General features: G+C 37.0%; 1 protein-coding gene across 2 annotated transcripts; it reads left to right on the top strand.

Annotated features, from left to right (window-relative positions):
• Positions 1-455: 455 nt before the first annotated feature.
• TUBGCP5 (tubulin gamma complex associated protein 5) lies at positions 456-26,743 on the top strand. Of its 2 annotated transcripts, XM_050911780.1 has the most exons (24): positions 456-628; positions 3,718-3,771; positions 3,849-3,957; positions 6,025-6,121; positions 6,721-6,831; positions 7,393-7,472; positions 7,968-8,103; positions 9,012-9,129; positions 10,582-10,671; positions 11,217-11,310; positions 11,619-11,865; positions 12,058-12,260; positions 13,006-13,121; positions 14,460-14,728; positions 15,706-15,904; positions 17,353-17,541; positions 18,491-18,673; positions 18,956-19,040; positions 19,141-19,261; positions 20,259-20,437; positions 21,225-21,350; positions 21,941-22,029; positions 24,524-24,624; positions 25,738-26,743. In XM_050911780.1, the coding sequence occupies exons 1-24, from the start codon at positions 468-470 to the stop codon at positions 25,782-25,784; spliced, it is 3,204 nt and encodes a 1,067-aa protein (XP_050767737.1). In that variant the 5' UTR covers positions 456-467; the 3' UTR covers positions 25,785-26,743. The 2 variants fall into 2 exon arrangements, with proteins under 2 accessions (XP_050767737.1, XP_050767746.1); XM_050911789.1 differs by lacking the exon at positions 6,721-6,831.

Below are 26,743 nucleotides of genomic sequence, written 5' to 3'. Positions count from 1 at the left end.
AACGCAGAGCCAGCCCCAGGCCCTTATCTGGTGGCTACTAATAGCTAGTTACTCATCCCGGGTGACCATGCCTTTATGGGGGCGCTTCCGAAGACAAGTGACATTTCCGTGACAGCAAGATGCTGCAGCAGTGGGGCCGGAGGGCCAGTGCTACTCCAGGCGACGCAGGCTCCCAGCCCGGCCCCTCAAGCCCCCTTCCGCCACCCAGCAGACAACCGGCCGCCATCGTCCGCCATCGTCCCCCGTCGCCCCGGTTCCCGCCCCGCGCACGCGCCTTCCCCCCGCCCTCCCACTCGAAATCCCCGGGCGGGAGGAGGAGGCTCTCGCGAGAAGGCCCAGGGAAGTCTCGCGAGAAGTGGCGATTGCCCGCGCGGCGGCGGCGGCGGCGGCGGCGGAGCGAGGGGAGGCTCTGTGGCGCCTCCCGGAGGTGTCGCCCCCTTCTCCCCCCGGCCCTCGCCGGTGCGGCCATGGCGGCGCCGCTGACCTCGCCCGGCCACCGCAGCCGGTTCGAGCAGGAGCAGGACAGGGCCGTCCGCGCGCTGGTGCGCAGCGTGACCGGCCTGCCTGAGGAGGAGCTGGGCGGCGGCCGGTTCCAGACGGCGCTGAATTTCGCTTGGTCCAACTTCAGGTCAGCGCCCGCCACCCCCGCCCGGGGAGAAGCTCCGCGGCTGCGACGGCCCCGCGGGGCCCGTTAGCAACGGGGCTGGGGGCGAGCGAGCGGGCCCCTTCGCTTCGCCCCGCCCCCGCCAGGGCCCACCGGCGCTGCCGAGGGAAGGAGCCCCCGGCGGGGCTGGCACCCGGCGCTGGGCCGGACCCCCTCATCTGTGCTGAGGGACTGCGGTGTGGTGTGACCCGCCTGGCAGCCGCAGCCACCTGCTCGCCTGGCAACACGGAGGGTGCCTTGTGGCTGCTGGGATGTGGTACAGGGCCGTGTCCTGCCGTACCCTCCGTGCACGGTGTGTGGGGTAGCACTGGGGGCCGTTTGCGAGTCCCTGTCAGAGGGCCAGTGGCTGTTACTCCTTCACGTTTAAATCTCGGTCTTTTAGGGCTTTTCTCCTGATCTGTGAAAAGGTACCTTTCAACATCTTCATTTAGCCATCCAAAATTTCGTTTGCTGGAGGAAAGAAAAGAAATAATAATTATATGTAAAGAGCAAATAAAGAGAACTCCACCAAATCGAGATAAAGCTTCTGGCCAAGAATACCGTGCTGCTTATATGAAAGGTTATCAATCTGCAGAAGATAATGTGTTTGATGTTATTTGAGCTTGTCATAAACATGGTCTTTATTAGCCTGTAATATATAGTATCTGTATCCCTTTAATTCTGTTACACTGCCATCTAAAATGACCTTATTAAAGTTTTACACACTGCTTTTTCAGTTATCACAGTTTCAGTGTCTGCTGCCAATTTTTACATGATCTGTTTCCAGTCTCTCATACTGTCACTAACTGCTGCCTTTTCAGAGTCTTACATACTTGCTTCGCTTCGTGCAGCAAGTACCTAATCCATTTAAAATCAGTGCTACTTACATTTTTTTTTTAGGCTGTGTAAATGCATTTTTTGGGGTGAGGAATAGCATAACTGCATTGCATCAAGTCAGGCTGTGAATCCTAACTACTAATAGGCTCAAATAAGACTATTTTAGTAACCAAATAGCCATTGGTAAATAGCACAGGTGAGTCTGAGGTGTGGGAGAGCTGAGTATGACCTGTAGCTGGTGTTTTGACAAGTTCAACTCTTTGCTGAATTTTAAGGAGGCTAGTTGTATTCATTGGGAATATAGGAATATGGTATTTGTAACTGCTGTCTCCCTGTGTTCTTTACCAGAAATATTTTGTGTAATGCTTCATAGGATTGTGTTTATTGGTTTTCTAGCTGCATCAAAATAGTTGCTTGTAACAATCATTATTCTGAGTCTGCAGACTGGTAATGGTAGCAGGGTTTCTTGAGCCAGGTAAACGCGCCCTGTCTTCCATCTCTTCTTGTGACATCTCTACTTCTGTTTTGGTGACCCAGTTGCTTGTGTAGCTGTGTGCTCTTTTAGATCGGGGAATTGTTGGTTTGGGGTTTTTTTGAAAAACAACGTGCAGGAAAACAGAGGTGATGATGCAGAGTTGACGACAAACTGTTTTGACAGGGAGGGTTGGGAAGAGGAAGGATTTTATGCCAGAGTTGTTGTCTAGAAAATGTGCATGGAACGTCAGCCTGAGATTGACTAGTACCATATTTCCAAACCGTGACACCTTAGGTTGTAGCAGAAACTCCTTTAGTTTCAAGTTTGTGAAACTTGTGGTTTGTATTGTTAGATATGATGATGTTTCTATGCTGTAGTTCTCAGATTCATCTGTTTCTTCCCATACAGTGCAGTTGTCCTCTTCTATTCACGATGTTCCCAACTTGCCTAAAAAAATTGATACTTCTTTTGTGTGTGTGTGTGTGTGTGTTAGGGTCATTAATTAAAGCTTTAAGTAATAAACTAAAGGAATTTCACTAATAACTTCCCTTCAGCTTAATTTTTCTTTTCAGTGCAGATTCTTGGTTTGGTTTTTATATTTTTGTCTTTTCAGTCTGTTGTTGTAAATCTTCCAGTTCTTGTACTTACCACCATTTTCCATTTGAACTAGTGATTTCCTATGTGAGCTAATGTGCTGTAATAAATGAGATAAGCTATATTTTCTTAACCTAAATGTCACCTACCTAGTTAATGTTACATTTTATCGTGCTTTTATTAAAGCCTTACGCACAGCTGAAATCAGACTAATGGGTCTGTAGTTAACAAAGTAATTTTTTCGTTTCCATAATATGGGCCTATCTTCATCCTCCAGTGGTACTTATTAAAAATCCTTGCTACCTGCCTTAGAGTTTCATTTTCTAGTTCATTACTTTGACATTGAGGTGATTTTAAATTGTCTTTCCAACTTCAGTCTGTTTAGCTTAACTTTTGCTCCTGATTCAGATCCAGTAGTTTTCATTTCTGTCTGCAGTCATGAGAGTTTTACCCCTGTGTTCTGTACAGTTGTTGCTGGAAGCTGAGGCAAAATATTAGGTTGGCTTTGAGGGCCTACATATAGAGTATCTTGACCTTTTGCTCACTGCTGTCACATCCCATTCCCTGGTTTTTCTCTCTGTATAACTGGAGAACATTACTCATATTCTAATTTCTTCTGCAAAGTCCATCTTACCTTTCACGAGTTCTTATTTTGTCCCTATACATGCTACCTTTGGTGGTATATTTTGATTAAGCTCTCCTTTCTTTTGGGCACTGTCCTTTACTATTTATAAAGGAGCTTCATTTGGGTTTAGAGGCCTTCCCATGCAGGTGTTTGTTTTGCCTGTGTTTGTGATGCAAGTCCCAGATAATTTTTGTGTTTGGCACTGATGCCTTTGACAACACAGTTCTTGATCTCCTTGCTCCACTTGACTTAACTGACAGCGTACTTTAATTGCTTAGTTTGCTGATACAGTAGTAATTTTCCATTCAGCTTAAAGTGCTGGTTAAATGTAACCTGCATTCCATTTTTCCATCTTTAAGGTCAATTGTAGTTCTTGAGCTAAGAGGCACTGAGATTAAATTTTGTTGATGCTTAATGCTGTTGCTGAATTAGGCATGCATTATTAAATTAATAATGCTGTCCTCATATATGTAAATCAGCTTTATTTTCTTCCTTACTTAAGCTTCCTTTTTAAACATATTCTAATACAGATTTCTTACACAGATTTCACCGTTTTCTTGATGTGAACAGTCACAAAGTAGAGAGGACGATAGAAGGGTAAGTTTTATGCTTATGGATTAATAATGCATTAGTTAACTTTTTTGAAGCATTTTTGATACTATTTTTGTTATTAGAATACATGAAAAGTTGATAGTTCATTCTGACCTTGGAAAAGCTGCAAGCTGGAAAAGACTAACAGAAAAATTTCTGAACTCGCCACTCCCAAGTGTTGAAGAAACAAAGGTATGTATGTTGCAGTTTTCTTGTTCTTTTTTTTCCAACACTCTTGCGTTTATACTGACAATGGGAACTTCAGTTGTAATGTTGGGTTGGAAATTTCAGATGACTTAGCAGTGGGGTTTGCAGTTGCTGTTCAGGTCATGGATTTTCAGGGTTGTATTCTTTAGTTTCCCCATTTATTTTAGAAATGTGTTTATTGTCTTGTCAGAGTTTCAGCATGTGCAGTTTCATGACTTAAAGGACGTCTCATTGCAGAGCAGATGTTTTATGGTCAACATTGTACAAATGTTGTAGCTAGAGTCTAGATGAATCTAGATTCCTGTCTGTTCTAAAACAGCAGCGAACTGAGCAGTTCTTACTCTTTGCCCAGTTTTTTTACCTTAACTAATGCATCTGGATGTTTTATTATTTCCAAATGGAGTGCTCCTGCCTTGTAGCTTCATTATTGAGACTATGTATATGTTTAACCTTTGATATGCTTTGTATCAAATCAGTTTAGGATATGGACTGGATGGATATGGCAAAAGTTGTCTCACTTAGACACTTTCTACTGTGGTGGTTTAATAACGAATTTGATCTTTGAAAACTGAAAGTTCCTGCTATTGGAATGTTTAAGCTTGTGATTTAAGAAGTGGTGCTCCATATAATGATATTCTTTAATAGGGCTGTGTGTTCTGAGTTGTAGTCCAATTTTACTTCTCATTGAACTGACATTTACCTTTCTTTGCACTGTTTTAGGTTTCCTCTTGTTTGTGGGGAAAACCCCGGAACCCTCAATAGCTTACATGTATCTTCAGTTATTATACTGTACTCTGTAGATTTTTGAAAAAGTACCTTTAGTTGTGCTTGTTTTGAGAGTCGAATAAAATTAAAACCAAACAAACCAAAACAAAAGCCCAATCAAGCACTTAGTACTTGAACGTTGCAAGTGTTCTAAGATTTGAGACAGCCTTCCCCCCCCCCCCCCCCCGCCTTCGAAAATGCAACTGGATAGCTGGAGGTAGATAATATATCATATTTGGGAAGTTAAACTGCATTGATTATTTATCAGTTTTATAACTGGTAAGTGAAACGCCAGCTCGTACATGTGATTCTGTCAATGACCTACTGGTGTTCTTTGACAAACTCTTGTAGAGTCAGTAATGTTCAGTAGGAACATATTATATTCCATATATACTAGATGAGTATCATGCTGCTTTATCAGAAATTTGAATTATTTTTTCTTATATACAAGTGGTCTTATTCCAAAACAGCTTTGTAAGTGTGTGTATGTGTGTGTCAAAGTATATAGGATGTAGATAGCAGAATCTCCATGTGTCTAGGTATGAAATGGTCTGCTGAAGAACTTTGGAAAGTTAGAATCAGGCCAAAGAAAAATCTTTCTTGAGTAAGAAATAGTTGTGCTGTAAGCAGATATTAGGGAATAGACCATAACACAAATCTCTGCAGCATACCAGTCCACAGTATTCTAACCTGATTGAAGGCCTCTGTTTCACAACCGCATTCGTTAGTGCAATACTGGAGTTAAAGATGCATCCTTAATGCTTTGTGTAGATTTTCAGATGAGGGAAAATAATGTGAACATGATATTAAAATGTAGCGATGTTAGCAAAGTATTTTAGCTAACTTCATTTTAGCCTCTGTTTGGAATAATCAGCCATACGAATAAGGGAACCTAAGATTTGGTTTCCTGCAGGCCCGTTACCTGTGTCCTTCCACCTCATCCACGTTAATGTAGCTGTCCATTATCTCTTGTACTCTGGTGAGTTCTTACTTTCACAGTACTTCAGGGTTCCTCTTATCTCTTTTCCATATTCTCTGATTATCAGCTCGGTAAAGCTTATGCTGTGGCCACTTTTGAAGTATTTGTATATTGATTGGCTAATTAGTAGGCAAAAGAGAATGGATAACATTCCATATCATGTTGCAGATGTTATTTTTGTAATTCAGGACTGGGGAATGGGAACTAATGGGGAGCATTCCTGCAGATAATAGGCTGAGTTTGTTCCTAACCAAAATCTTTTAGACCACTTATTGACTTGCTTTTTTCTTTTTTAATGTGTTTTAAAGACAGATACACACTATTCCATACTGTCTCTTCTGTTGTGTTTGTCTGATTCTCCGTCCAACACCACCTATGTGGAAAAACCAAGAGTCAAAGAAGTGGGTAAGTTTACAAGATGTTTATATTGCTAATGAAAGATACAATCCGTTAATGCAATCTGATAAGAAGGACATTTTTCCTCTCCATTTTATTATTCACTTCAAGGTGCTTTATTGATTGTTTTTTTTTTATTATTTATACATTTAAAATAGCCTGCAAATCTTTCCTACCCCCATTTATGTTACATTGCCTAATTAAGTTTTCCAGCCACCAAAGCACCTTGGGAGCTCTTTTTGACTTCTACCGCTATCACTTACTAACGTTCTCCACCTGTTCAGCAGTGCTTACATGCTCAAAGACAGACAATGGGTTTCTATCCTCAGTCTCTGTCTTGCACCTCAATAGGAGGTCTGTTGAAACACCTTTGGTGATGTAAATTCCTATGTTCCCTATGTAGTCAAGGAAAGGGAGATACCTTTGAAGGTTTCCAGAGGGAGTCCCAGCTGCCTGCTTTCTAAAGGAGGACTGTTTCACTCAGTGCCTAAAAATGAGGCTTGTGCTTAAGTTTGAGTGGATACCATCCCCCATTTGTTTACAGTGTTGTATCAGAGACTGAAAGAAGAGTATTTCAGACTAACCTAAAGAAAATCTTGCATCTTAAGATTCCTTTTTGAATGATCTCTGCACATTCCCTCGGCGGTGTTTTGAATGCACTTTCAGCCCATTCCAGGAATGTGAATATGAAGAGGTTATCTCAAACAGCACTAATTACAGTTGAGTAAGCTTCATGTTTAAGATATAATATATTGTAAGTGTGATTGTTATTTTTAAAGTATTACACATCACATCATGGATATGTGGTGTCTTTTTCGGAGAGTAAGACAGTTCTTGCTTTATGTTGTTTACGGTCCAGGATCCTTGTGCATATGTAAATTATACATTTAGAATGTTTCCACTGAGCTAAACGGGACTAGTCACAATAAGTGATGTGTTGCATTCTTGCATGTTTTTCCAGGATTGAAGTGTAGGGTAGTGTAACATAATACAGATAAATGTGCTGATGGCACGCTGTGTTGCATATTTTGAGTGTATAAGCAACAAAATTGAGAATTAATAAATAAGGAATATACATGGTTGATAGGTCACAATTTACATGTCATGTTGAAAGTGTATAACCTTGTTAAAGGAACAGTGGTATAACCTTAAGTGGAAGGGAATGCCTTTTGTTTTAGATCTAGAGTAACAAGGTAATTTTAACTTTGGAAATGTTTTTAGAGGAAAAGAAAGTCAGAGTTATGTGATACTTACTATTTTTATATTTATACTTCTCTTAGAAAAGGAAGAAGAATTTGATTGGGGAAAGTATCTGATGGAAGGAGAAGAAATTTACTTTGGCCCAGGCATAGATACACCAGTAAGTAATTTCTTAAAGTAAAAAACCCAAACTGTATAAACAGGTTTGAAGTATGTTAGAGACCTGGTTGAGTTGTCCTAGTTTGTATGCTCTGCATGTTCATTCTCACAGGTTTCCCTAATATGTTGCTTCTTACTTAATACTGTGAAATACACACAAACCCAAGCAGAGTAACAGTAATACAAATGCTTTTGTTTTTCACCATGTTCTGACTTAGCAGAAGGAGCCAGTTTAGTTGCAGTACTGATCCCTGCCTGCTCCTAATCAGAACTTGCTGTAGTTGTGATCTTTTCCAGTTCTCTCCTTTGTCCGATTATTAATGTTATGTATCACTTAAACCAGTTCTGGTAGACAGTTATGTTAGTCTTAGTGTCCTGAATTTACTTTATAGTGGAAGAAAGAAAAGAATAGTTTATGTTTGGCTTGATAGGAAGTGGATATAGATCTGTCTGCTATGTTGTACTGAAGTGTACTGGGTTTTGTTGCACTAAATAGGATTGGTCTGGAGAAAGTGAAGAGGAAGAAGACACTCAGCCTTTGAGCAGGGAGGACTCGGGTATTCAAGTAGACAGGACACCTTTAGAAGACCAAGATCCAAATAAGAAAACAGTACCTAATGTTTCCTGGAAAGGTTAGAATAAGCTATAATTCTTCTGATATAGTCATACATACTCAAATTTTGCAAGCTAATGCAGCTTTATTATTCTTTAGTGAGGTATTGTGTTTTAGACCTGTAATTGTAAAGTGCACCTTATTGTTCACTACGGCTTTTTTTTTAACTTTTAACAGTAAAGAAGCAGTATGGAAGATTTGATCTGATTTCTGTTGTTGCTAATGAAGAAGAATTCTGTTTATTTCTGTGGAAATATACGTGAATATTCCAATATAGAAATGAAAACTTATACAGTAAATGTAGCATGTAGTTGTATGGATATAATGTAGATTTTTGTTATTAAGTATCAGAGTGCTGAAACAAAATTTGGTTGACAACAGAAACAGTTGACTCAGTTCTAGGTATGAAGCATTTTTGAAAAAAAAAGTTTTATGTAATTAAAACACTAGTAGCTTACTCTTGAATGGCTTCAGGAGTATTAACTGTAGCTGTATATTTTTGCATAGAATATTGTAGGATACGGGATACCTTGTATAAGAAGACTGCATAATATTCATATGTTGTATAAGCAGTAGCTATCTAACTGGGATTAGGTAAAGTTTTCTTGATAATCACATTTTAAGAAAAAATCATTTTTAGGTAATGTACTAAATAGATAGTAAAAAGGAACATAGTGACAAAGTTTGTGATATTTGGCAGTTTATTTTTTAAGTCAGCTTGGTTTTGTATATATCATTTGAGAATTCCCTGAGACACTCATATATGTGAGTGCAATAAAGTGTAAAAAGTTGTAAATTGTAACTTATTTGAAAAGATCTGTGATTCTGCAGCTGAGCGGATAGGCTTATTAGTAACTTTTTCCTGTGTTTTATAAGCATTTCCTGAATAAATAAAAATACCTCACCAGCTGTCACGTGTTTTCACAGTCGGTGAACCTGATGCCCGCAGCTGGCTGGAGCAGCATGTAGTTCCTCAGTACTGGACAGGAAGAGCTCCTCGCTTTTCACATAGTTTGCACTTGCATTCCAACCTAGCTGCAGTCTGGTAAGAAAACAGTATCACTTAGATATTCCTTACTGGCATGTAACGCTAAATAATGACTTTATTAAGCATCCTTACAGTGGAAGCGTAAAGATAGCATAGTTATTACTGATTTAGTTAAAAACAGAATTAAAAGGGTATGAATTAATAAGATGAACAAATGAGCTGGTTTTTCTATTAATAGATTCTTTTCCTTTTATTTAATTTTTATAATGTTTGTCATATCAGAGAGAGGGTTTTGCGTTTTCAAAGAAGCAGATCTTATTGTTGAATTTTGTTTGGGTTGACCCTTACAAAGGTCTCTGAGGAACTAATATAGATTGGTTGTAAGTGGTCCTGGAAGTGAGGAGTTCCCTAAAGTTTAACTTTCTGTTTGTTTTTGGTGCCTCCCTTACAAAGTTAGTCTTAAACACAGATTTTGTGTGGGGAAGGAACATAAAGCAGTATATCGTCATGATCTGCTGTGGTTTTGGAAAGAAAATGAGAAGGAAGTTCAATTAGAAAAAAAAAAAGCCTAATTCTTCCCTCTGTCTTAAATTCTGATGTATCAGTACTGCAGTAATACAGATCATTAGATTTGTCTTTGGCTCCTTAATTTAATGAATTTCTTAATCAAGGAGTTAAATTTATTTTAGTGTCAGTTGGTTATCTAGCCAGTTGTGAACCAAAATGTACAGTGAATATTAGGAAACCAGTAACACAAATAAAGCAACGCTGTTTCTGTTGCAATATTGTTAGCAGATGTGTATTATATATATGTATGTTATATAACCAGTATTACTTAATTTGGATTTTTGAATTTTGAACATGATTACATAAATCTTGCCACTGATGATATTAATGAGTCAAAATACTACAAATGCCAATAATTCTTCCATACTTTGCTAAAATATTAAAAATACTGTGGAAGGTTTGCAAAGAATTGCATAACACAGGCTCATAAGGGAGAGTTGTTAAGTGGCTGTGAAAGTTTCCATTTCTTAAGTAAACTTTTGGGCTAAAGTGTGAACTTTCTTATATAGGTTAGGGAAATTGATATTTTACTTTTTAGCTTAGTATTTTTAACAGAAAGTAACACTATAAATTTTCACAGCATTGAATGTGAAATAATAAAATAATCAAGGATCAAGAATTAAAAAAAAAAAACCAAAACAAAAACCCAACCCACAAACCCGAAAACAATCCAGATTCAGTACTTTAGGTATTTGCTACTTAATTGCTCGTCTTGCTATGTATGACTAGATGATATTTGAATGCTTTCCACAGTATTTTGCTTAACAATAGGAAAACAAACTCTGCTTTTGTTTATATACTTAAAATGCCCCCATGAACATTGAATCTACTCAGATATAATTATAACAAAACTAAGCCTTAAGATTATTGCTTCATTCTTACTTTCAGGTGATTCAGCTGTTATTTCAGCCATTAAATTGTTTTCATTTCCTTTTTTCTAAGGGACCACCACTTGTATACCAGTGATCCTTTATATGTGCCAGAAGAGAGAACATTAGTCACTGAAACGCAGGTTATACGGGAAACTCTTTGGTAAGAACAACATCAAAAAGCTTGCGTTTTAACTTTTAGTATTTCTCTCAAGGAAATCAGAGATTTGTCTTTGAAGTTGTGTCTGAAGAATTATTACTGAGCTTTTAGCTTGCACCATTGCTGACAATAAAGATGCTGCTCGTGTGTGTTAACCATTTAGATTCACAAAGAAGAAAGTAGCTTACTACTTCTTGTATGCGTTGATTCTTCAAGTCTAACTGTTAAGAAGAACCAACTTGTTCTTACCCCGCCCCTATGGATTTTTAATACAGTGTCCAACTTTAGAAAGTAGGTTTGAATCATCCTATAGCTGGAAATTATCTCAACTGGAAAGGAACTTTAGGAGATGTTTACTTCATGCCAGTGTTTTATTCTTCTTGTTCTAGCAACAACTTACAGTACCAATAGCATCGTAGTTGATCTGTGGTCCCCTTTTATTTGAAGAAAAGAAACTTCTGGGCAAGGGAGAGCTAATTCTTCTATTAATTATATAATTATGAGTCCATTAAGGGGGAAAATTACTACTCTCTCTGTTTCTTTTCAAGGCTACTTTCAGGAGTGAAAAAGCTTTTTATATTTCAGCTGAATGATGGAAAAGTGGCTGTGCGGAATGATATTATTGTAACTCATTTAACCCATGTAAGTTGTTTCTGAATCTCAGCTGAATGTATCTGTCATTAGGAAGAAGTAATTATGAGGAATAGGAAATTAAACTGCTTGTGGAAAAATCATATTTCCACAATTGTGTTTTGACTAAATTAAGAACATCTGACTTAATGAAACTGAGTGGGCTGTTCCCATATCTGAGAATGTGATGAAGCGATAGAGATGGCAGAATTTTATTATATTTTAATTCATAGAAATAATATCTGGTGATTTAATTTTTAGGCTTTATAAAACAGAAATTTTTATTAGATGATTCTAAAAAGTTGTTTTTTTTTTTCTAGAATTGCCTGAGATCTGTACTGGAGCAGATAGCGGCATATGGTCAAGTTGTGTTTAGACTACAGAAGTTTATTGATGAAGTGATGGGTCACAGCCCGGAAAGCATAATGCATGGAACAGTTTCCACTCCAAAGAAAACTACCGAAGCCCCGTTCAGAACCTACCAAGCTTTTATGTGGGCCTTGTATAAATATTTCATTAGCTTTAAAGAAGAACTTACTGAAATTGAAAAATGCATAATCAACAAAGGTACAGTGCAAGGGAAATTCTACAAGAGGGGGGCACACAAGGAAATTTTTATGAGAAACATGAAAAACATTATGCAGATACATTTTGAAACTGAAAGATGCCATGCTGCATTTAAAAACCTCATTAATAGCACTAACAAAATTTGATTTTCTGTTGGACGTTGCCTTTATACATCTTTGGGTTTTTTTCCAGATAAAACAGTCACACTTTCAATAGTAATAGATAAGTTGTCTCCCCGGCTGGCACAGTTGAAGGTACTTCACAAAGTTTTCAGCACAGGAGTAGCGGAAGTGCCACCTGACACTAGAAATGTTGTACGAGCATCTCATCTGCTTAATACTCTCTACAAAGCTATTCTTGAGTATGACAGTGTTGGAGAAGCATCTGAGCAAACGGTAGGGGAAATCATTCCTTCCTTAATAGAATGACACACTAGAAAATTTAGTAATTTAAATTTCTTCGTGGTGATGGGGTACACTAGCCTTCAGCTACCGAGGATTGATGAAAAATTTGATAGCCATAATGCATTACTGTTTTCTGACATGAGTTCACTCAACCTGGACAAAATCAGATTTATGAGGAGATCAGCAGCAGTGTGTTTTTAGGACTGAGGGGAGGAACTGTGAGGAATCAGAGGCCAGGAAGCTGTTATGAAAGAGGGAGCTTTGGAATAGCTTTCCCTCCTCCTGTTTCTACATGTGCATAATTCAGTTAATGCTGAAAAGTAAGGTTTGGGGTTTTTACAGTAACTTGTTGATTATGCTACTGAAAATATAGTAGATGTCATTACGTCCTTTTGTTTTCCTGTTTTCTGCGTTATAAAACCACAGAATGTTTTATGGCTATCCCTTACCGTTTAAGAGATGTTAGAGAGAAAAAAATGAAAACTGCTATTCGGGTCTAACTGTGACGACAAAAGTAACAAGGTAAAGCATGCACAATGCAGGCTTCCATTAAAACTACTAAAGCTGTCATTTTTAGTTTAACATTTTATCTTTAAAAACCCTTAAGTGTAGTTATGTATATCTTATAAACTATAATTGCACAATTAAGAGGTTAGACTTTGCCATATTACTTCTAATGCTTAGTATAAAAACATTCAGCCACTTTTTGTTTTCTTTTTTTTTCCTTTAAATTCAGGTATCCCTTCTGTTCTCTCTCTGGGTTGAAACTGTGAGGCCATACTTACAGACAGTGGATGAATGGATAGTCCATGGTAATTTGTTTGATCCTGCAAAGGAATTTATCATTCAGAGGTAGGGATGCTGATACTGGACACACATAATGCTGTGCAAGTATGAATACAAAACCTGCTGTAGAACCTAGGAAGTAAAAGGTGACAATAAAAGTAGGTTTTCATGTTTGTTATTTTACTTAAGTAGAATTAATTTCTTAATCATACTTCTATAACTTGTCTCAAACTTCCCATTAGGGAAATTGCATTAGATATGGAGCCCTACCAGGTATTGTTCTGAAAATCAGTTGTTTGATTTTTTCCATCTATAATAGATAATCAGCAGTCTGACTCTGAGTGTGTTGACTTTTTTAAAAACAATTAACCATTTTTCAAAACCAAGATGTTTGCAAAAACTACAAAATTTACTTTCTAATTCTTCTACTAATCTATAGTTGTTATAAATCAAATGGTATTTAGAATTAAAATACTGATTGCTTCCAACTTGTAGTACAAGTTAATATGGTGTCTTGAATTACATGCACATATCCTAAATATTATTTGAGCTGTTAATTTTTCTTCTGTTTGTATGCTACATTTTGCTGGTCCCTTTTTTGACAGCTTGAAGTGAAAAGTGAATATAGAAATTAGAATTTTGGCTCGTAATTACAAATCCATTTCCCCCATCTGCCAAACTTAATTGAACCTCTGTCTGTTAAGGCAGGTCAAGGTGAGCATGAAGTAAGAGAACAGCTCTAGTACTATTGTAATAAATCCTTAGTAGCTGAGATCTTTAACATCCTTATTATGTCCTACTTGACTTTTCTTTCCGTCGTTCTGTAGTTGTGTTTTCAGTGCTACCAACAGGGATGATTTCAACTTTTAATTTACATTTGTGCTTCATTTTAATTATCTAATTCAGGTTGTTTTCAATCTGACTTCAAAGACCAAACTGTGTATCTGATGTAAACAACACAAAAAAGCAAAGTGAACTAAGAATTGAGTTTCACCTACTCTAGAATTTGTCAGCTTTCCCAGTAGTATTTGCTTCATTGTGGGTTTTAAATAAATCTGCAAGTCAATCACTAATCATTTTGTTATTAATGATGCATGCCACTGTGAATAGTTAACTTCCTGAACAAATTTAATTGTAATTACTCTCTTTGCCTTGTTTTGGGGGTTTATTTGGTTTTACAATTGTTTTTTCTCCTGTGAGCTGATTCTTTATCCTGCTAAAGCTGTCATCTTTCTAGAGGATAGTTTGTGATATGAATGAGCTTATTTTATATAGTTTTGAAAGTGCTTCTTGACTATTCTAAGAGAAAGGCAAAGCATAGAGCAAAGATGATGCGCATCTTCTAGTAATGAAGTTTCATCTTTTGAAAAGGGAAATACTCAACAGCTTTTTATTTCTTCACAGAAACAAAAATGTTCCAGTTAATCACAGAGATTTTTGGTATGCTACCTACACATTATATAGTGTGTCAGAGAAGACAGAGAATGAAGAGAAGATGAGCGATAATGCCAGTGCCAGTTCTGGCAGTGATCAGGCCCCTTCAAGCAGGCAACACACTATGGTCTCTTTTCTGAAACCTGTGCTAAAGCAAATCATCATGGCTGGAAAATCCATGCAGCTGTTGAAGAATCTTCAATGCAAAGACGGCTCTCCGCAGCAGACTGCATCAAGAGGTGAGATGTCAGTTTTGTGGACTATCATGCCTTGGGGTATCTAACAGTATGGGCATATTTTTTTGTGGTAGTATTTCCATGGTTTTAGAATAATATGAGCTCGTGTTGAATGTCAGTATCATGGTTGGTAACCTCAGGTCTGATTGAAAACACTCTCCCAATGCAAACAAGTGACAAGAGCGAAGTGAATAAAGATTGAGTGTTCCCGTGCTTTTCATTGCTTTAAATTTTTCTTAAAACTTGTTTTCATGTGCTTGCAAAACATATTTTTTTTTGTTATGAGACAAACAAAACCAGCTTGTATGTTCTAATAGTAAAACTGTTTTGTTTTAATAAATAGTTGTTTTTCATTAATAAGTGGTTGAATAATTCTGAGATAGCATGTGGAACTTTTTTTTTTCTTAAAAAAAAGCTTGCTCTTAATTAGATGAAAGATATTTGGATATTTAGGGTATTTATCGTGAATGATTGTAAAATGGAGTACAACAGTGTAACCAATGTTGATTTTTTAATTTTTGTTTTGAGGAAACAAAATACATTTTTTGGTTTTGCTATTTCTTGATGTTTAGAAACAGAGATAGTTAAATTATTTTGGAGACTTTCTAGGTTTATTTCCCCCTTTGGTGCGAGAGTATAATCTATTCTAGTGAATACTGAAGGGTTGTTTCAGGTGCTAGCAATTAACTGCCTTTACACCTGAAGGAGGAAGTTCTCTAACAGTCTCAGAAATATTTCATATTTGATACACCCATTCAGCAATCCATTTGAACACGTGCCTGACCTTAGGCATTGGACTAGTCCTACCATTTTGGCAATACTTATTTAAATATATATTTGAGTTTTTTCCTGAATAGTGACCTAAATTTAGTGTGTTAAAAGTTAGCAAGTAAATGGTGGACTATGGAGTTCCTCTTTTAGTTCAGATGATGTTTTCTCCTAGAACAAAATCTTACTGTGGAATGTGTTGCCCAATTTAGATGCTGAACGAAAGAGTTTGTATACGCTGTTCTTGGAATCGGTGCAGTCTCGCCTGCGGCATGGGGAAGAGTCTGTTCCAGATATTATTACAGAACAGCAGGCCACAAAGCAGAGCCTGATAAAGATGCAGTCTATAGCAGAAAGACACTTGGAACTGGATGATGTCCATGACCCACTGCTGGCTATTAATTTTGCCAGGTAAATAAATGATCTTCCTGCTGTGTTGTTGAGAGCAACGTTCTGCCTGGTGACATTTGGTAGACCAAATTTTTATTGCTGCTGCTGCTGCTGAAAACAAGCAAGTGCAGAATAAAGAGGAGCACCAACAATCAGTGTCAGAAGCTAAATAAACACTACCCTTGTGCTTAAAGAGAAACAATAAATCAGTGAAGAATCTGCTACTCATATCTGTTAGCGTAGCAAATGGGAGTAGTCTTTATCATAACAGACTTTTAGCAAGTAAGTGTTTTAATAGTGAATGCTGTTGTAAAATCTAAACTTTTAAATGTGTTTGCTTGGAATTTGTACACAATGTCTTTGATTTGCACCAAGTATATTCTTTGAAGACTGCAGCTTCAGTTGTGCTGTGCTTAAATAATTTAACTTTAAAAGCCTTCCAAAATTCATGTTAATTGCATGAAAATTCTTTGTTCTTCATAATGAGGGAAGTCATATAGAGGTTATAAATGTCTTGGAAATTAGCAGGAAAGACGAACTCTGAAAATCTTACTTGTTTTGTAATTACAAATAAGGAAATAGCTATTTATGTTTTTCCTAAATACTAACTGGTGATTTACATGTTTTCATTTCAGTCCTAGGAGGAGTTTGTTTTAAAGAAAACATAATTAATAGTAGATAAGACTCTATTACTTCCCTTGTTCATTGGGACTATTCTATTTGTCAAAATTGATAGATTAATTCAATTTCTGACTCATCTAGTCTTATCAAGGCAGTAGCTGCTATGAGCCGGGCTTCCTCTTACAATGGATTCAGCTAGCGAGTAGCTTTTTACAAATTATTATAATAATTTGATCCTTTCTGTGACAAAATAATTAAACTTACCAAGTGTAAACTGCAGATACTCTCTTCCCATGATCTAATATTACAGATAATATATAGGGACCCCATATTTAAGGTGCTTCAAACCAATTCTCCGTGTGTGGAGAGTTTGTTTGTTTGTTTGTTTTTTGGTTTATTGTCTTGTTGTTGTTGGGTTTTGCTTTTTTGTTGTTCAAATTTTTACTTTGTTTCTTTAATTTTATTTTTCTTTCCTGGGAAGTTCATCTGATTGCTGTATGTGCACAATATAGTTGTAAAAGTTCCTATGATAATGAGTTTGTTTATTAAGCTGTATAGTGTTTGAACTTGATGTTGTTTTTCAGAATTATTCCTTGAGCAATTATGTGATTACAGTATGCCATCCTTTTTGATATTCTTATGCCTGGTCATACAAAAACAGTATGAAGGATCACTTAATAGGCTTGATACGTACTATAGTTATGAAACATCTTTTATTACTTCTGCACCATATATTTTAGAGCAGAGGATCCTATTTTGATTAAAATCTTTGAAGGTATGACATTTTTGTTTCATGTATTGTATGAATTATGAACCTTCTTCCCTAAGTAGTTTGTTTTATTTTGAAGATTATATTTGGAACAGAGTGACTTTCACGAGAAGTTTACTGGTGGGGATGTTTGTGTGGATAGATCCTCAGAATCCGTGACCTGCCAGACTTTTGAACTGACATTGAGGTCTTGCCTTTATCCACACATAGACAAGCAGTACTTGGAATGCTGTGGTAATCTAATGCAAACTTTAAAGAAGGATTATAGGTAAGAAAATAGATTTGTTTTTCCTTAACACTTTTTTTAATTAGCAGTGGTATGCTGTATGCTAAAAGCAGGAGTTTTATGTTGTGTTTCTACTCCAATTTAATAATCAACAATAAAATCATTAAGGAGGAAAGAGGGATCTAACATGATAGAATCCTGGGTGAAAACTTGGTCTAAGTTAAATCAACAGCAAAGCTATCATTTGTCTTCAGTGAATGTTCAATAGGGAAGTTGTTTCAAACAGTACTTTTAATAGTGTTGTCATTTGAAACTGGAAGACAAATTTTAGGAAGCCAGAATGTATTTGTTTAATACGAGATTGAGTTATGATACTGTGAAATCAGACAAAAGAATATTAAGTGGTATTTTTATATTACTTAGAGTAAAATGGCCTATTCCTTTTACTTTTCAGGTGGTCATAAGTCATCATGCTTTTAGTCTGTCTGAAATACTTAATGTATTTATAGTCACGGTTCTTGTGAGAGTTGGAGCGGTACTATTCTTCATACTTTATCCGAAAGGAAAATCCATACCATAATTTTCTGGGGCTCCATATTAAAGTCTCTTCTTAGACAGAACTCTCCCTGAAATTGTATCTCCTTCCCTAAGTTCTGTTTAGGGAGAGGGACAGGATTTCCAAACTCTAAGCTGTTTTTGAAAATTTCCTAGCCTGTAAGATAGCTGAATACCATGAGCGTGTCCGTTGAAGTTAGTGGGGCTGTTCAAGCTTAGAGGAAAAAATGGCTTGGTTATTTTGTTTTATTTGAACGCATGTGAAGGCTGTCTGGGGATTAAGCAAAGAATTTACTGTGGACTTCATTAAGTTTGTGTTCAATACTGAGTTCTTGTAGTGAACAGATTTTGAGATTTTTGTTTCTGTATCAGTTGTGTTTGATTTCACTTGTATGGTTAAGACTGAGGAAATGTTACATGTTTGTTCTCTGTTTAGGCTTGTAGAATATTTGCAGGCAATGAGAAACTTTTTCTTACTTGAAGCTGGAGATACCATGTATGACTTCTATACATCTATTTTTGACAAAATTAGCGAAAAGGAAACTTGGCAGAATGTTGCTTTCTTAAATGTTCAGCTTCAAGAAGCAGTTGGGCAACGCTATCCAGAGGACAGTGCAAGGTAAAATGCAAAATCTTGTGAAATATAGTTTAGTTATGTTCCTTTCACACTTACCTATACTAATGTACTTAACTTGCATAGCGCAATACTGATTATTGCGTGCTCATTAAAAGAATCTATTTTAATGAATTTTGAGCTGTTGTCATCTCTTCTACCCGAGTCCCCCAGATTAAATCAGACAGTTGGTATTTAGCAATAAGAAATAAATTAAAAAAAATTATTAAACTAGCCACTAATTTAAAACTGATTATCACCAATTAAATCACTTGTTTCCTTGCATAGGTTGTCTATATCATTTGAAGGTGTTGATACAGCAAAGAAGAAACTCCCTGTCCACACCTTAGATGGTTTGACATTGAGTTACAAGGTAGTGAGTTAATATTGCTGTAGTTCTTATTCTGGAACAGATTTGAAATGTTGTATTAAAGTGACTTGCATTTTCTGTCTTGATTATCTTCTCTTCTTAGGTTCCTTGGCCTGTGGATATAGTTATAAGCTTAGAGTGCCAAAAAATTTACAATCAAGTTTTTCTGCTCTTACTGCAAATAAAGTGGGCCAAGTATAGTCTAGATGTCTTGCGATTTGACGGTAAGAAACTTCTTCAATGAAAGATACTCTAAAAACTTTTTCTGTGGTCTAAGGATATAAATAGTCTGCTGCTTTCTGCAGTTAGTATAAACCAGTTAGAATTTTGATTCATTCTATAAAATATTAATCTCTGTTAGCTTTGCAAATTAGATATATTAAGCAGAGCATGTTTTTCACTTCTTTTCAGCCTCAGGGACAGCACTATTCATGCATTCCCTTTGTCTCTGATTCAGGTCTAGTTAGTTATATAGGAACCTTGTTACTTCATTCTTCAGACCTTGCTGTTGAAAGAAGGTCTGTCTACCACACCCTAATGTTTTGCTTTATGTATCGTCCAAGTTTTTATGAGTAATACCTTGCAAACAAGTTAAGAAAACAAGATGAAAAAAATACTCTATTTGAGATTGAAACAGTAAGCTAGGTAGTTGGGAATACATACTCTAAGCTGCAATTTAAATATTTGGGGATTGTAGAAAGAAATCTCTTAGTGTCTCCTTCACCAGGTTAGTTTGTATACTCTTCCTGTCCCATATAAAGTGGATAGACACTTCATGTCCTAGAAAAATAAATTAGAAAGTTGTTGGGTTCATCTATGTTTTGTACATCAATTAAGTAATTCTCTTCCTAAAAGTGTGTGGTTTTCTGTTGTTTAAACTTCATGGATATGGCTTTGTGCTTAAGTCTTTTCCCCTTTGTGGAGACAGTATACACATTTGTTTTTAATGTAGATTTTTTTTTTTTATCCTTTCACATAATCTTTAGCTCTTAAATAGCATTTCCTATTCTAGTATTTATCAAATTGTGTTGTACATATACTGTCAAACTATTCAGTATATTGTTGGTATATTTTAATAACACATCGTAATTGCAAGAAAAATCTTACATCAATATTGTGTGCAGAATAATAAGAAATAACAAATTTCAATTTTAAGTAACATTTTAGCTACAGTTTGTCTTCATAAGCACTTTATTTAATACTCTTGCCTTTTCTTTTTAGAACTAGTCTGTGCTGCAGAAAATCCACAGGTTAAGGAAGGAACTTTATTAGAACAAGGAACGCTTCCTCTATTTGGACCACAAACAGAAAGTATAAAACAACAAATACATCGCATGTTCCTCTTAAGAGTGAAACTTATGCATTTTGTTAACAGCCTGCACAACTACATCATGACTAGGGTTCGTCTTATATCACAATTTCATTTGTATTAAGAACTTGTAACTGGAGATGCAGTATTAATTTTCCTTTCAAACATAAAAAAAACAAATAAAAAGCAAAATCTTAGTCTAATGTCCTTTCTGCAAAATGATTTTGAGCTAAACATGTTTCAGTTTTAACTTGGCAGTTTTAAATAAGTGATTCTAAAAATGCTTTAGAAGTTCTGCACGCATATGATTGATCTTTGGATATTACTAGTTCTTTTTGACTGTTTCTCCCAGTGCTAGATGACTGAAGCACAGCCATGCAGAAATAGGTTTCTGTAAGCTGTTACTCTCTTAAGAGCTATTATGCTTATAAAAGTGTTACTACAGACATTTTAGTTAAGTGGACCCTTCTCAAACATCTCTAGTACACAGATCTAAAAGGGTATACATGACTTCTCAAATATAAAGGCAATGCCTGTAGATTCATATCTGCTCTACTATGCCTTTTTTTGCCTTTAATAAAATTAGTATACTCCAGCTCGGCTCCTTCGAGGATTGTCTGTCTGCCCTTGTGCAATGGCAATATTCCTACTTATATGAGGAATGTCATTGTGCAGTTATGAGAAGAGCTCGAATTTTTTGCTGTTGATGGTATTTTGCTATTGATGGTAATTTGGAGGGTGAGCCTAAGATTTGAGAGGGAAGAGTGAATGAATCAGGCAATTTTAGGCCCTTAAAAAAAAAATATAAAAATATTGGAAGAGAGTCATAAGCGCTTGTGTGCAATGTGGAATTTAATAACTATGGTCGTCTTTTTAAGATTCTTCACAGTACAGGCTTGGAGTTTCAGCATCAGGTAGAAGAAGCCAAAGATTTAGATCAATTGATAAAGATTCATTACAGATATCTATCTACAATCCATGATCGCTGCCTACTGAGAGAAAAGGTGGGTAAAAAAATTGGCATATTTGATATATTGAGTTTACCAGGACAAGAAAGTAGTTTAGTACTAATTATGCTGTCTATTTTGCAGTTCATACATACTAAGCAATAGGTAGTACTCTTGAGGAAATGGTAGCTTTTCCAGAGTTAACATTGAGAACCAGTTTCCCTTGCAAGTCCAAGCTCAATTCTGCCAAGGAGAGAAGTTAAAATTAAATTCTTTATATTGGATTTTTCGTGACTCATTTGTTTCCGAGTCATGGGAGGATTTGGGAGAGGAGGCTTGGTAATGTAATGAGGATTATACATACTGGTATGGCAGGAAATGGAGGTACATGGGTAGCATTGTAGCCTCTTATCCCACATACTGTCTGTGCATAGTCCTCATCGAAACAGTCAGCTGTGAAATGAATTAAAGAGCAAATACAAAACACATCTTAAATTTGGAAGAATCACATTGTACTTAGGAGATTGTTTTTGCAGATCAGATTAAATGGCATGGGATACCTCTGTATTGCAGCTTAATAATGAAAATGATTATGCTTAACAATGAATTTCTGACTGTTATTCCTTTTGTTTTAATTGTTATTTTAGGTGAGCTTTGTGAAAGAAGCTATAATGAAAGTGTTAAATTTAGTACTGATGTTTGCAGACCGTTGGCAGGCTGGTTTAGGGGCTTGGAAGTAAGTATACATACCTAAAATTCTGCATGGTCATAATTTCACAGCTCAGAATATGATTTTGAGATTTTTTTTGTGTAATAACAGGACTTAGCTCAGTGTTTAACAGCAGATAGCAGATGCTAATTGCTATTTCTTAGCAAAAGTGAAATTTATTTTAGATAGAACTTAACAAGTTTCACGCACTTGTGTCAGTGTATGTTCAGTATTTTCTAATTAAAAAGGTGGCCTATATAACTTCTAAGTGTTTGAAAAGATTGTAGAGCATAGCAATAAGGGGGTTTTCTTTTCCTTCATATCTGTTTGTAATGGTAAAATGGGACGTTCACAGGTTTGGCTTATGATCATGTTTCCTGGCGATGATTTAAAATTGTAGGCAGCTAGATGCTGACATTCATTAATTGGTTTATGAAAAGTGGGATTATTTAGTTTGGCCTTCATTCTAGAAGGCAATAAATTTTTGTTTTTCTTTAAAAAAAAGTAATCATCTAAATCTAATCTCTAAACCTCCTTATTTTTCTGATCTGGACTGTCCAAATTATAAAGCGTTTGTAAAAAATTTGCGGTAAAAATGTGAAGCTGTTGAAGTCAATGAAAGTTCTGCCATTGACTGTTGAGTCAAGGTTTTCATGCAGAATGTTTGATTCCATTAGTTCAAATGCTCAGATTTTGTATTATTGGTAAAATCTGAAGTTATTTTTGGTCTGTCCTTTCCTATAGTACCTTTTCTGTAGAAACAACCTGGGATGGGTGTTGTAGTTGGGATTTTTAGAAAAGAGGTGTGGTTCCTTTTGTGCCATGATTGAAGTTAGAAACTCACCTGTAATTTCCAAGATAAGATTAATGTGTTGGTCTGTGAATCAGTTGCTCTTCTCTAAGCCATCCCTTAGACAAGATAAAAAATAAGATCTGATTTTTTTTAGAATAGAATAGCATAGTTCAGTTGGAAGGGACCTACAATGATACCCAGTCCAACTGCCTGACCACTTCAGGGCTGACCAAAAGTTAAAGCATATTATTAAGGGCATTGTCCAAATGCCTCCTAAACATTGACGGGCTTGGGGCATCGACCACCTCTCTAGGAAGCCTCTTCCAGTGTTTGACCACCCTCTTTGTAAAGAAATGCTTCCTAATGTCAAGTCTGAACCTACCCGGATGCAGCTTTGAGCCATTCCCACGTGTTCTGTTGCTGGATCCCAGGGAGAAGAGGTCAGCACCTCCCTCTCCACTTCCCTCCTCAGGAAGCTGTAGAGAGCAATGAGGTTGCCCCTCAGCCTCCTTTTCTCCAAACTAGTCAAGCCCAAAGCCCTTAGCCGCTCCTCATAGGACATTCCTTCCAGGCCTTTCACCAGCTTTGTTGCCCTCCTCTGGATGCATTCAAGGACCTTTAACGTCCTTCTTAAATCGTGGGGCCCAGAACTGCACACAGTACTCAAGGTGAGGCCGCAGCAATGCTGAATACAGCAGGATAATCACCTCTTTTGGCCGGCTGGTTATGCTGTGTTTGATGCACCCCAGGGTGTGGTTTGCCCTCTTGGCTGCCAGGGCACACTGCTGACTCCTAGTGAACCGGCTGTCGACCAGCACCCCCAGATCCTTTTCTGCAGGGCTGCTCTCCAGCCACTCTCCCAATTTATACTTTATACTTTTACTTGTGTAACCTGCTGCTTGAAGGATGAATGATAGCGGGCAAGTCTCCAAGGCTATGTGTAACACTCAGCGGTTGATCTATGGCCCTGAGGCCAGCTGGTGTGGACTGGCTCACATCCATGTTTTTCAGGACTAATTCTCTTTGGCACAGATGCCATGTAGAACTTGAATCCTGCTCTCCTGTGGCATTAGGAAGTTGCTATTTTTGGAGTGCTTTTCTGATTCAAAGTGTCAGAAATAATTAGTGAAGGCTGTTGATAAAGACTGAAACTCAGGGCATGTGGTTGCCTGCTCTTGGATGTGGCAGGAAGAAGTCATAGCTGGTGTAGTGTCATCCATGTCCTCTTGGGAGAGGGGAAAAAGGAAGGGAGTGACTACTGTGAACTACGTCTTCTCCCTCCTCTGATGAGCGCTAGCTGGCAGAATCCAAAGTGGAATTCAAGAGGTGACTGATAGTAAAGCAGTGTGGGTGTTTTATTTGGCAGTGTAGGTTTACCTTAAGTTGCTCTGAAGCAATAGGGACCAGGAATGGCCGTTTTGAAATACAAAGCTATGTAGGAATAATAGTTGTCATTTGGAACCACACACACAGTTCCTCCTAGTCACTGCAGAGATTTCTAAGATGATGAGGAAATTATTAATGCCATTGTGATAGTGCTCAGATGCTCCTGTCAAAATTGCATTTGTTTTCTAGAAGTAGTATACACAGGCATAACTGAAATATTGTAAGTTCAAGCCAGAATGCTATGCAGAGTACTTTTGTCATTTACTGTTAAGTTTTGGTCATATTTTGAAGATAACATGGTAGCTAGTCTGTTAAGCATTCCTCTGTTAAACTGTTTCGTAGGATGGAATCCATAGAGAAGATGGAATCTGATTTTAAAAACTGTCACATGTTTCTTGTAACTGTTCTCAACAAAGCTGTCTGTCGAGGCTCTTTTCCTCACTGTAAGTACATGAGGCTTTTCACATACCCACACTTACTGGGACATAAGCTTTACTAGGAATGTATTTACATTTTAATCTGTTTTAATATTTGTCAGTACATCATAAAGAATCTCATTTTGTGAGGTATCCACAGAGGGACATGAAGCCTTACTTCTTAATAAGTTAACTTAATTATTTTTTTAGAGTATTTGTGCCATGCTTTTTTTTATGACGGCTATCTTCAGTTTACCTGTTTTCTTGATGAGGGGATGCTGATGTAGCCAAGCAAGTGACAAGCAGTTTTCTAAACGAATGAAACTAAGTTCTGGAGGGCATAGAAGAGCATTCTTTTTGTTGTTGTTGGATGACAGCTGTGATATAACTCGAACAGATAAAATTTTAGTATTATGGTGCCTCAGCTGCAACTGCACTGAGCTCTTGTCTCTGCCCATCTGTTGGAAGTTACTACCTCGGTAGCAGAAACAGCAGAAGACGACACGTCTGTGCTTCTACTTGCAGCCTGATATTAACTTAAATTGCTAATCAGTGCCAGTTTGAGTTAGGGGGGCAACTGCTGAATGGGGTTAGCTGGGATGTAGATGCATGTTCTAACAGGTTTCCACACCACATGTAGATGTGGTGCTTACGGACATGGTTTAGTGGTGGACTTGGCAGTGCTAGGTTAACGGTTGGACTTGATGATGTTAAAGGTCTTTTCCAACCTAAACGGTTCTATGATTCTAAAAGAGGTAATATCTGACATCACTGCTACTTAGTCTACCGGAGCTTGTCTGCAAGAACTGTCTGTGGGAATGGCTTATTGCGTATAACCCCTCACAACATTTATTCATTTTTTTTGTGTACAGCAGTTAGTATTTCAAACAAAGGAGCTAATTTCTTACCAGTTCTTACCACCTGAAATAACTAATGGATAACTGATGATGACAGTGGTGAAATATTGTCTAAACTGTCAGGTTCATAAAATGTCTTACTGTCTTAAATCCTGAAGTGTTACAATTTAAAAAATAAACTGGTATCTTCCTTTTAAACTACAGAATTGAATATTGCAATAAATATTTGCAGACTGCTGCAAGTGCAAATATTAACTACTTTTTTTTATGGTTTGATTCGCAGTGGAATCTTTGGCTTTGTCACTGATGGCTGGCATGGAACAAAGTTAACACCTGAGCCCATTGAATTAATAAAGAACTGAAAGCAGCATTTATGTTGAAATGCCCTTGTTAAAAAACTGTAAGCATTTTACACTCCAGTTTGAAATGTTTATAGCTAAATGATGCTGATGGTTTGGAGCTGTGTAAAATATTTTAAAATGTAAATAATGTACAGGTATTTAAGTGTATTGGTTGTGGCAGTATTTTTCTCTGTATGTATATGCTTCAACATCAAAAAACATGTACAGTGTAAAATTCATCCTGTGTAAACAATCTTACTTGAAAATACATAAAATGTATTTCATACTGTAAAAAGGATTTATTTTTTGTTTAATTATGAATAATTGCTGATTTACTTTTCCCATTAATTTTGCAACTGTGCATAGGTCACAGGGCACTGTGGAGTGGTGTGACTCAATTCTTATAAGGTTGGTTGAGTACATTTTTGACCTTTTTTCCTTTGAAAAAAGGCTAAGAAGCATTCATCTTACTTGCTTAATGGTTCTTAAGAACTCTTTGGGAACAGTTATGACTGTTAAAATAAGCTCATGTAAAAAATACAAGATTAACTTACCAAAATGGATTATTGCAGACTACAAAATACTGATATTGTTTATGTTAAATGATCAAATGCTTAGTAATTTTAGTGGTAACTCTTGTCAGTTTAAGTAGGATCAAGAGCACAGTGTGTAATAGTTTAGTTTTAACTATTGGATTATTGAGATGTTTCAGAGGTGGTCAGATATGACTTGTCCGTTCTCCTCCTCCTAAGCCTTTTGCAAACAAATCTTACAGCTAATAGCTAATCTCTTGTAAAGCGGTAGATTGTAATACAAAGGGGTACATTTCTTGAGAAGTAAATGCGGAACGTGTTCTGCACGAGATGACTTGCCCTGTCTCCTCGCCATGAAAGTTTCTCTGTAATTCTGGCATCAGTACACCTGCATTTAAAAAGAGAAAATCAATCA

Source organism: Gymnogyps californianus, chromosome 1 (genome assembly GCF_018139145.2).
Source record: "Gymnogyps californianus isolate 813 chromosome 1, ASM1813914v2, whole genome shotgun sequence".
Classification (NCBI taxonomy): domain Eukaryota; kingdom Metazoa; phylum Chordata; class Aves; order Accipitriformes; family Cathartidae; genus Gymnogyps; species Gymnogyps californianus.
The sequence above is the reverse complement of the archived record's forward strand: the minus strand, read 5'-3'. Positions and strand labels throughout refer to the sequence as shown.

Excerpts from the sequence above, each read along its gene's own strand:
- TUBGCP5 (XM_050911780.1), top strand. The coding sequence starts at position 468 with ATGGCGGCGCCGCTGACCTCGCCCGGCCACCGCAGCCGGTTCGAGCAG. Across the intron at positions 3,958-6,024 it reads CAAGTGTTGAAGAAACAAAG|ACAGATACACACTATTCCAT; the intron begins GTATGTATGTTG and ends TGTGTTTTAAAG. Across the intron at positions 18,674-18,955 it reads TATCCAGAGGACAGTGCAAG|GTTGTCTATATCATTTGAAG; the intron begins GTAAAATGCAAA and ends TTCCTTGCATAG.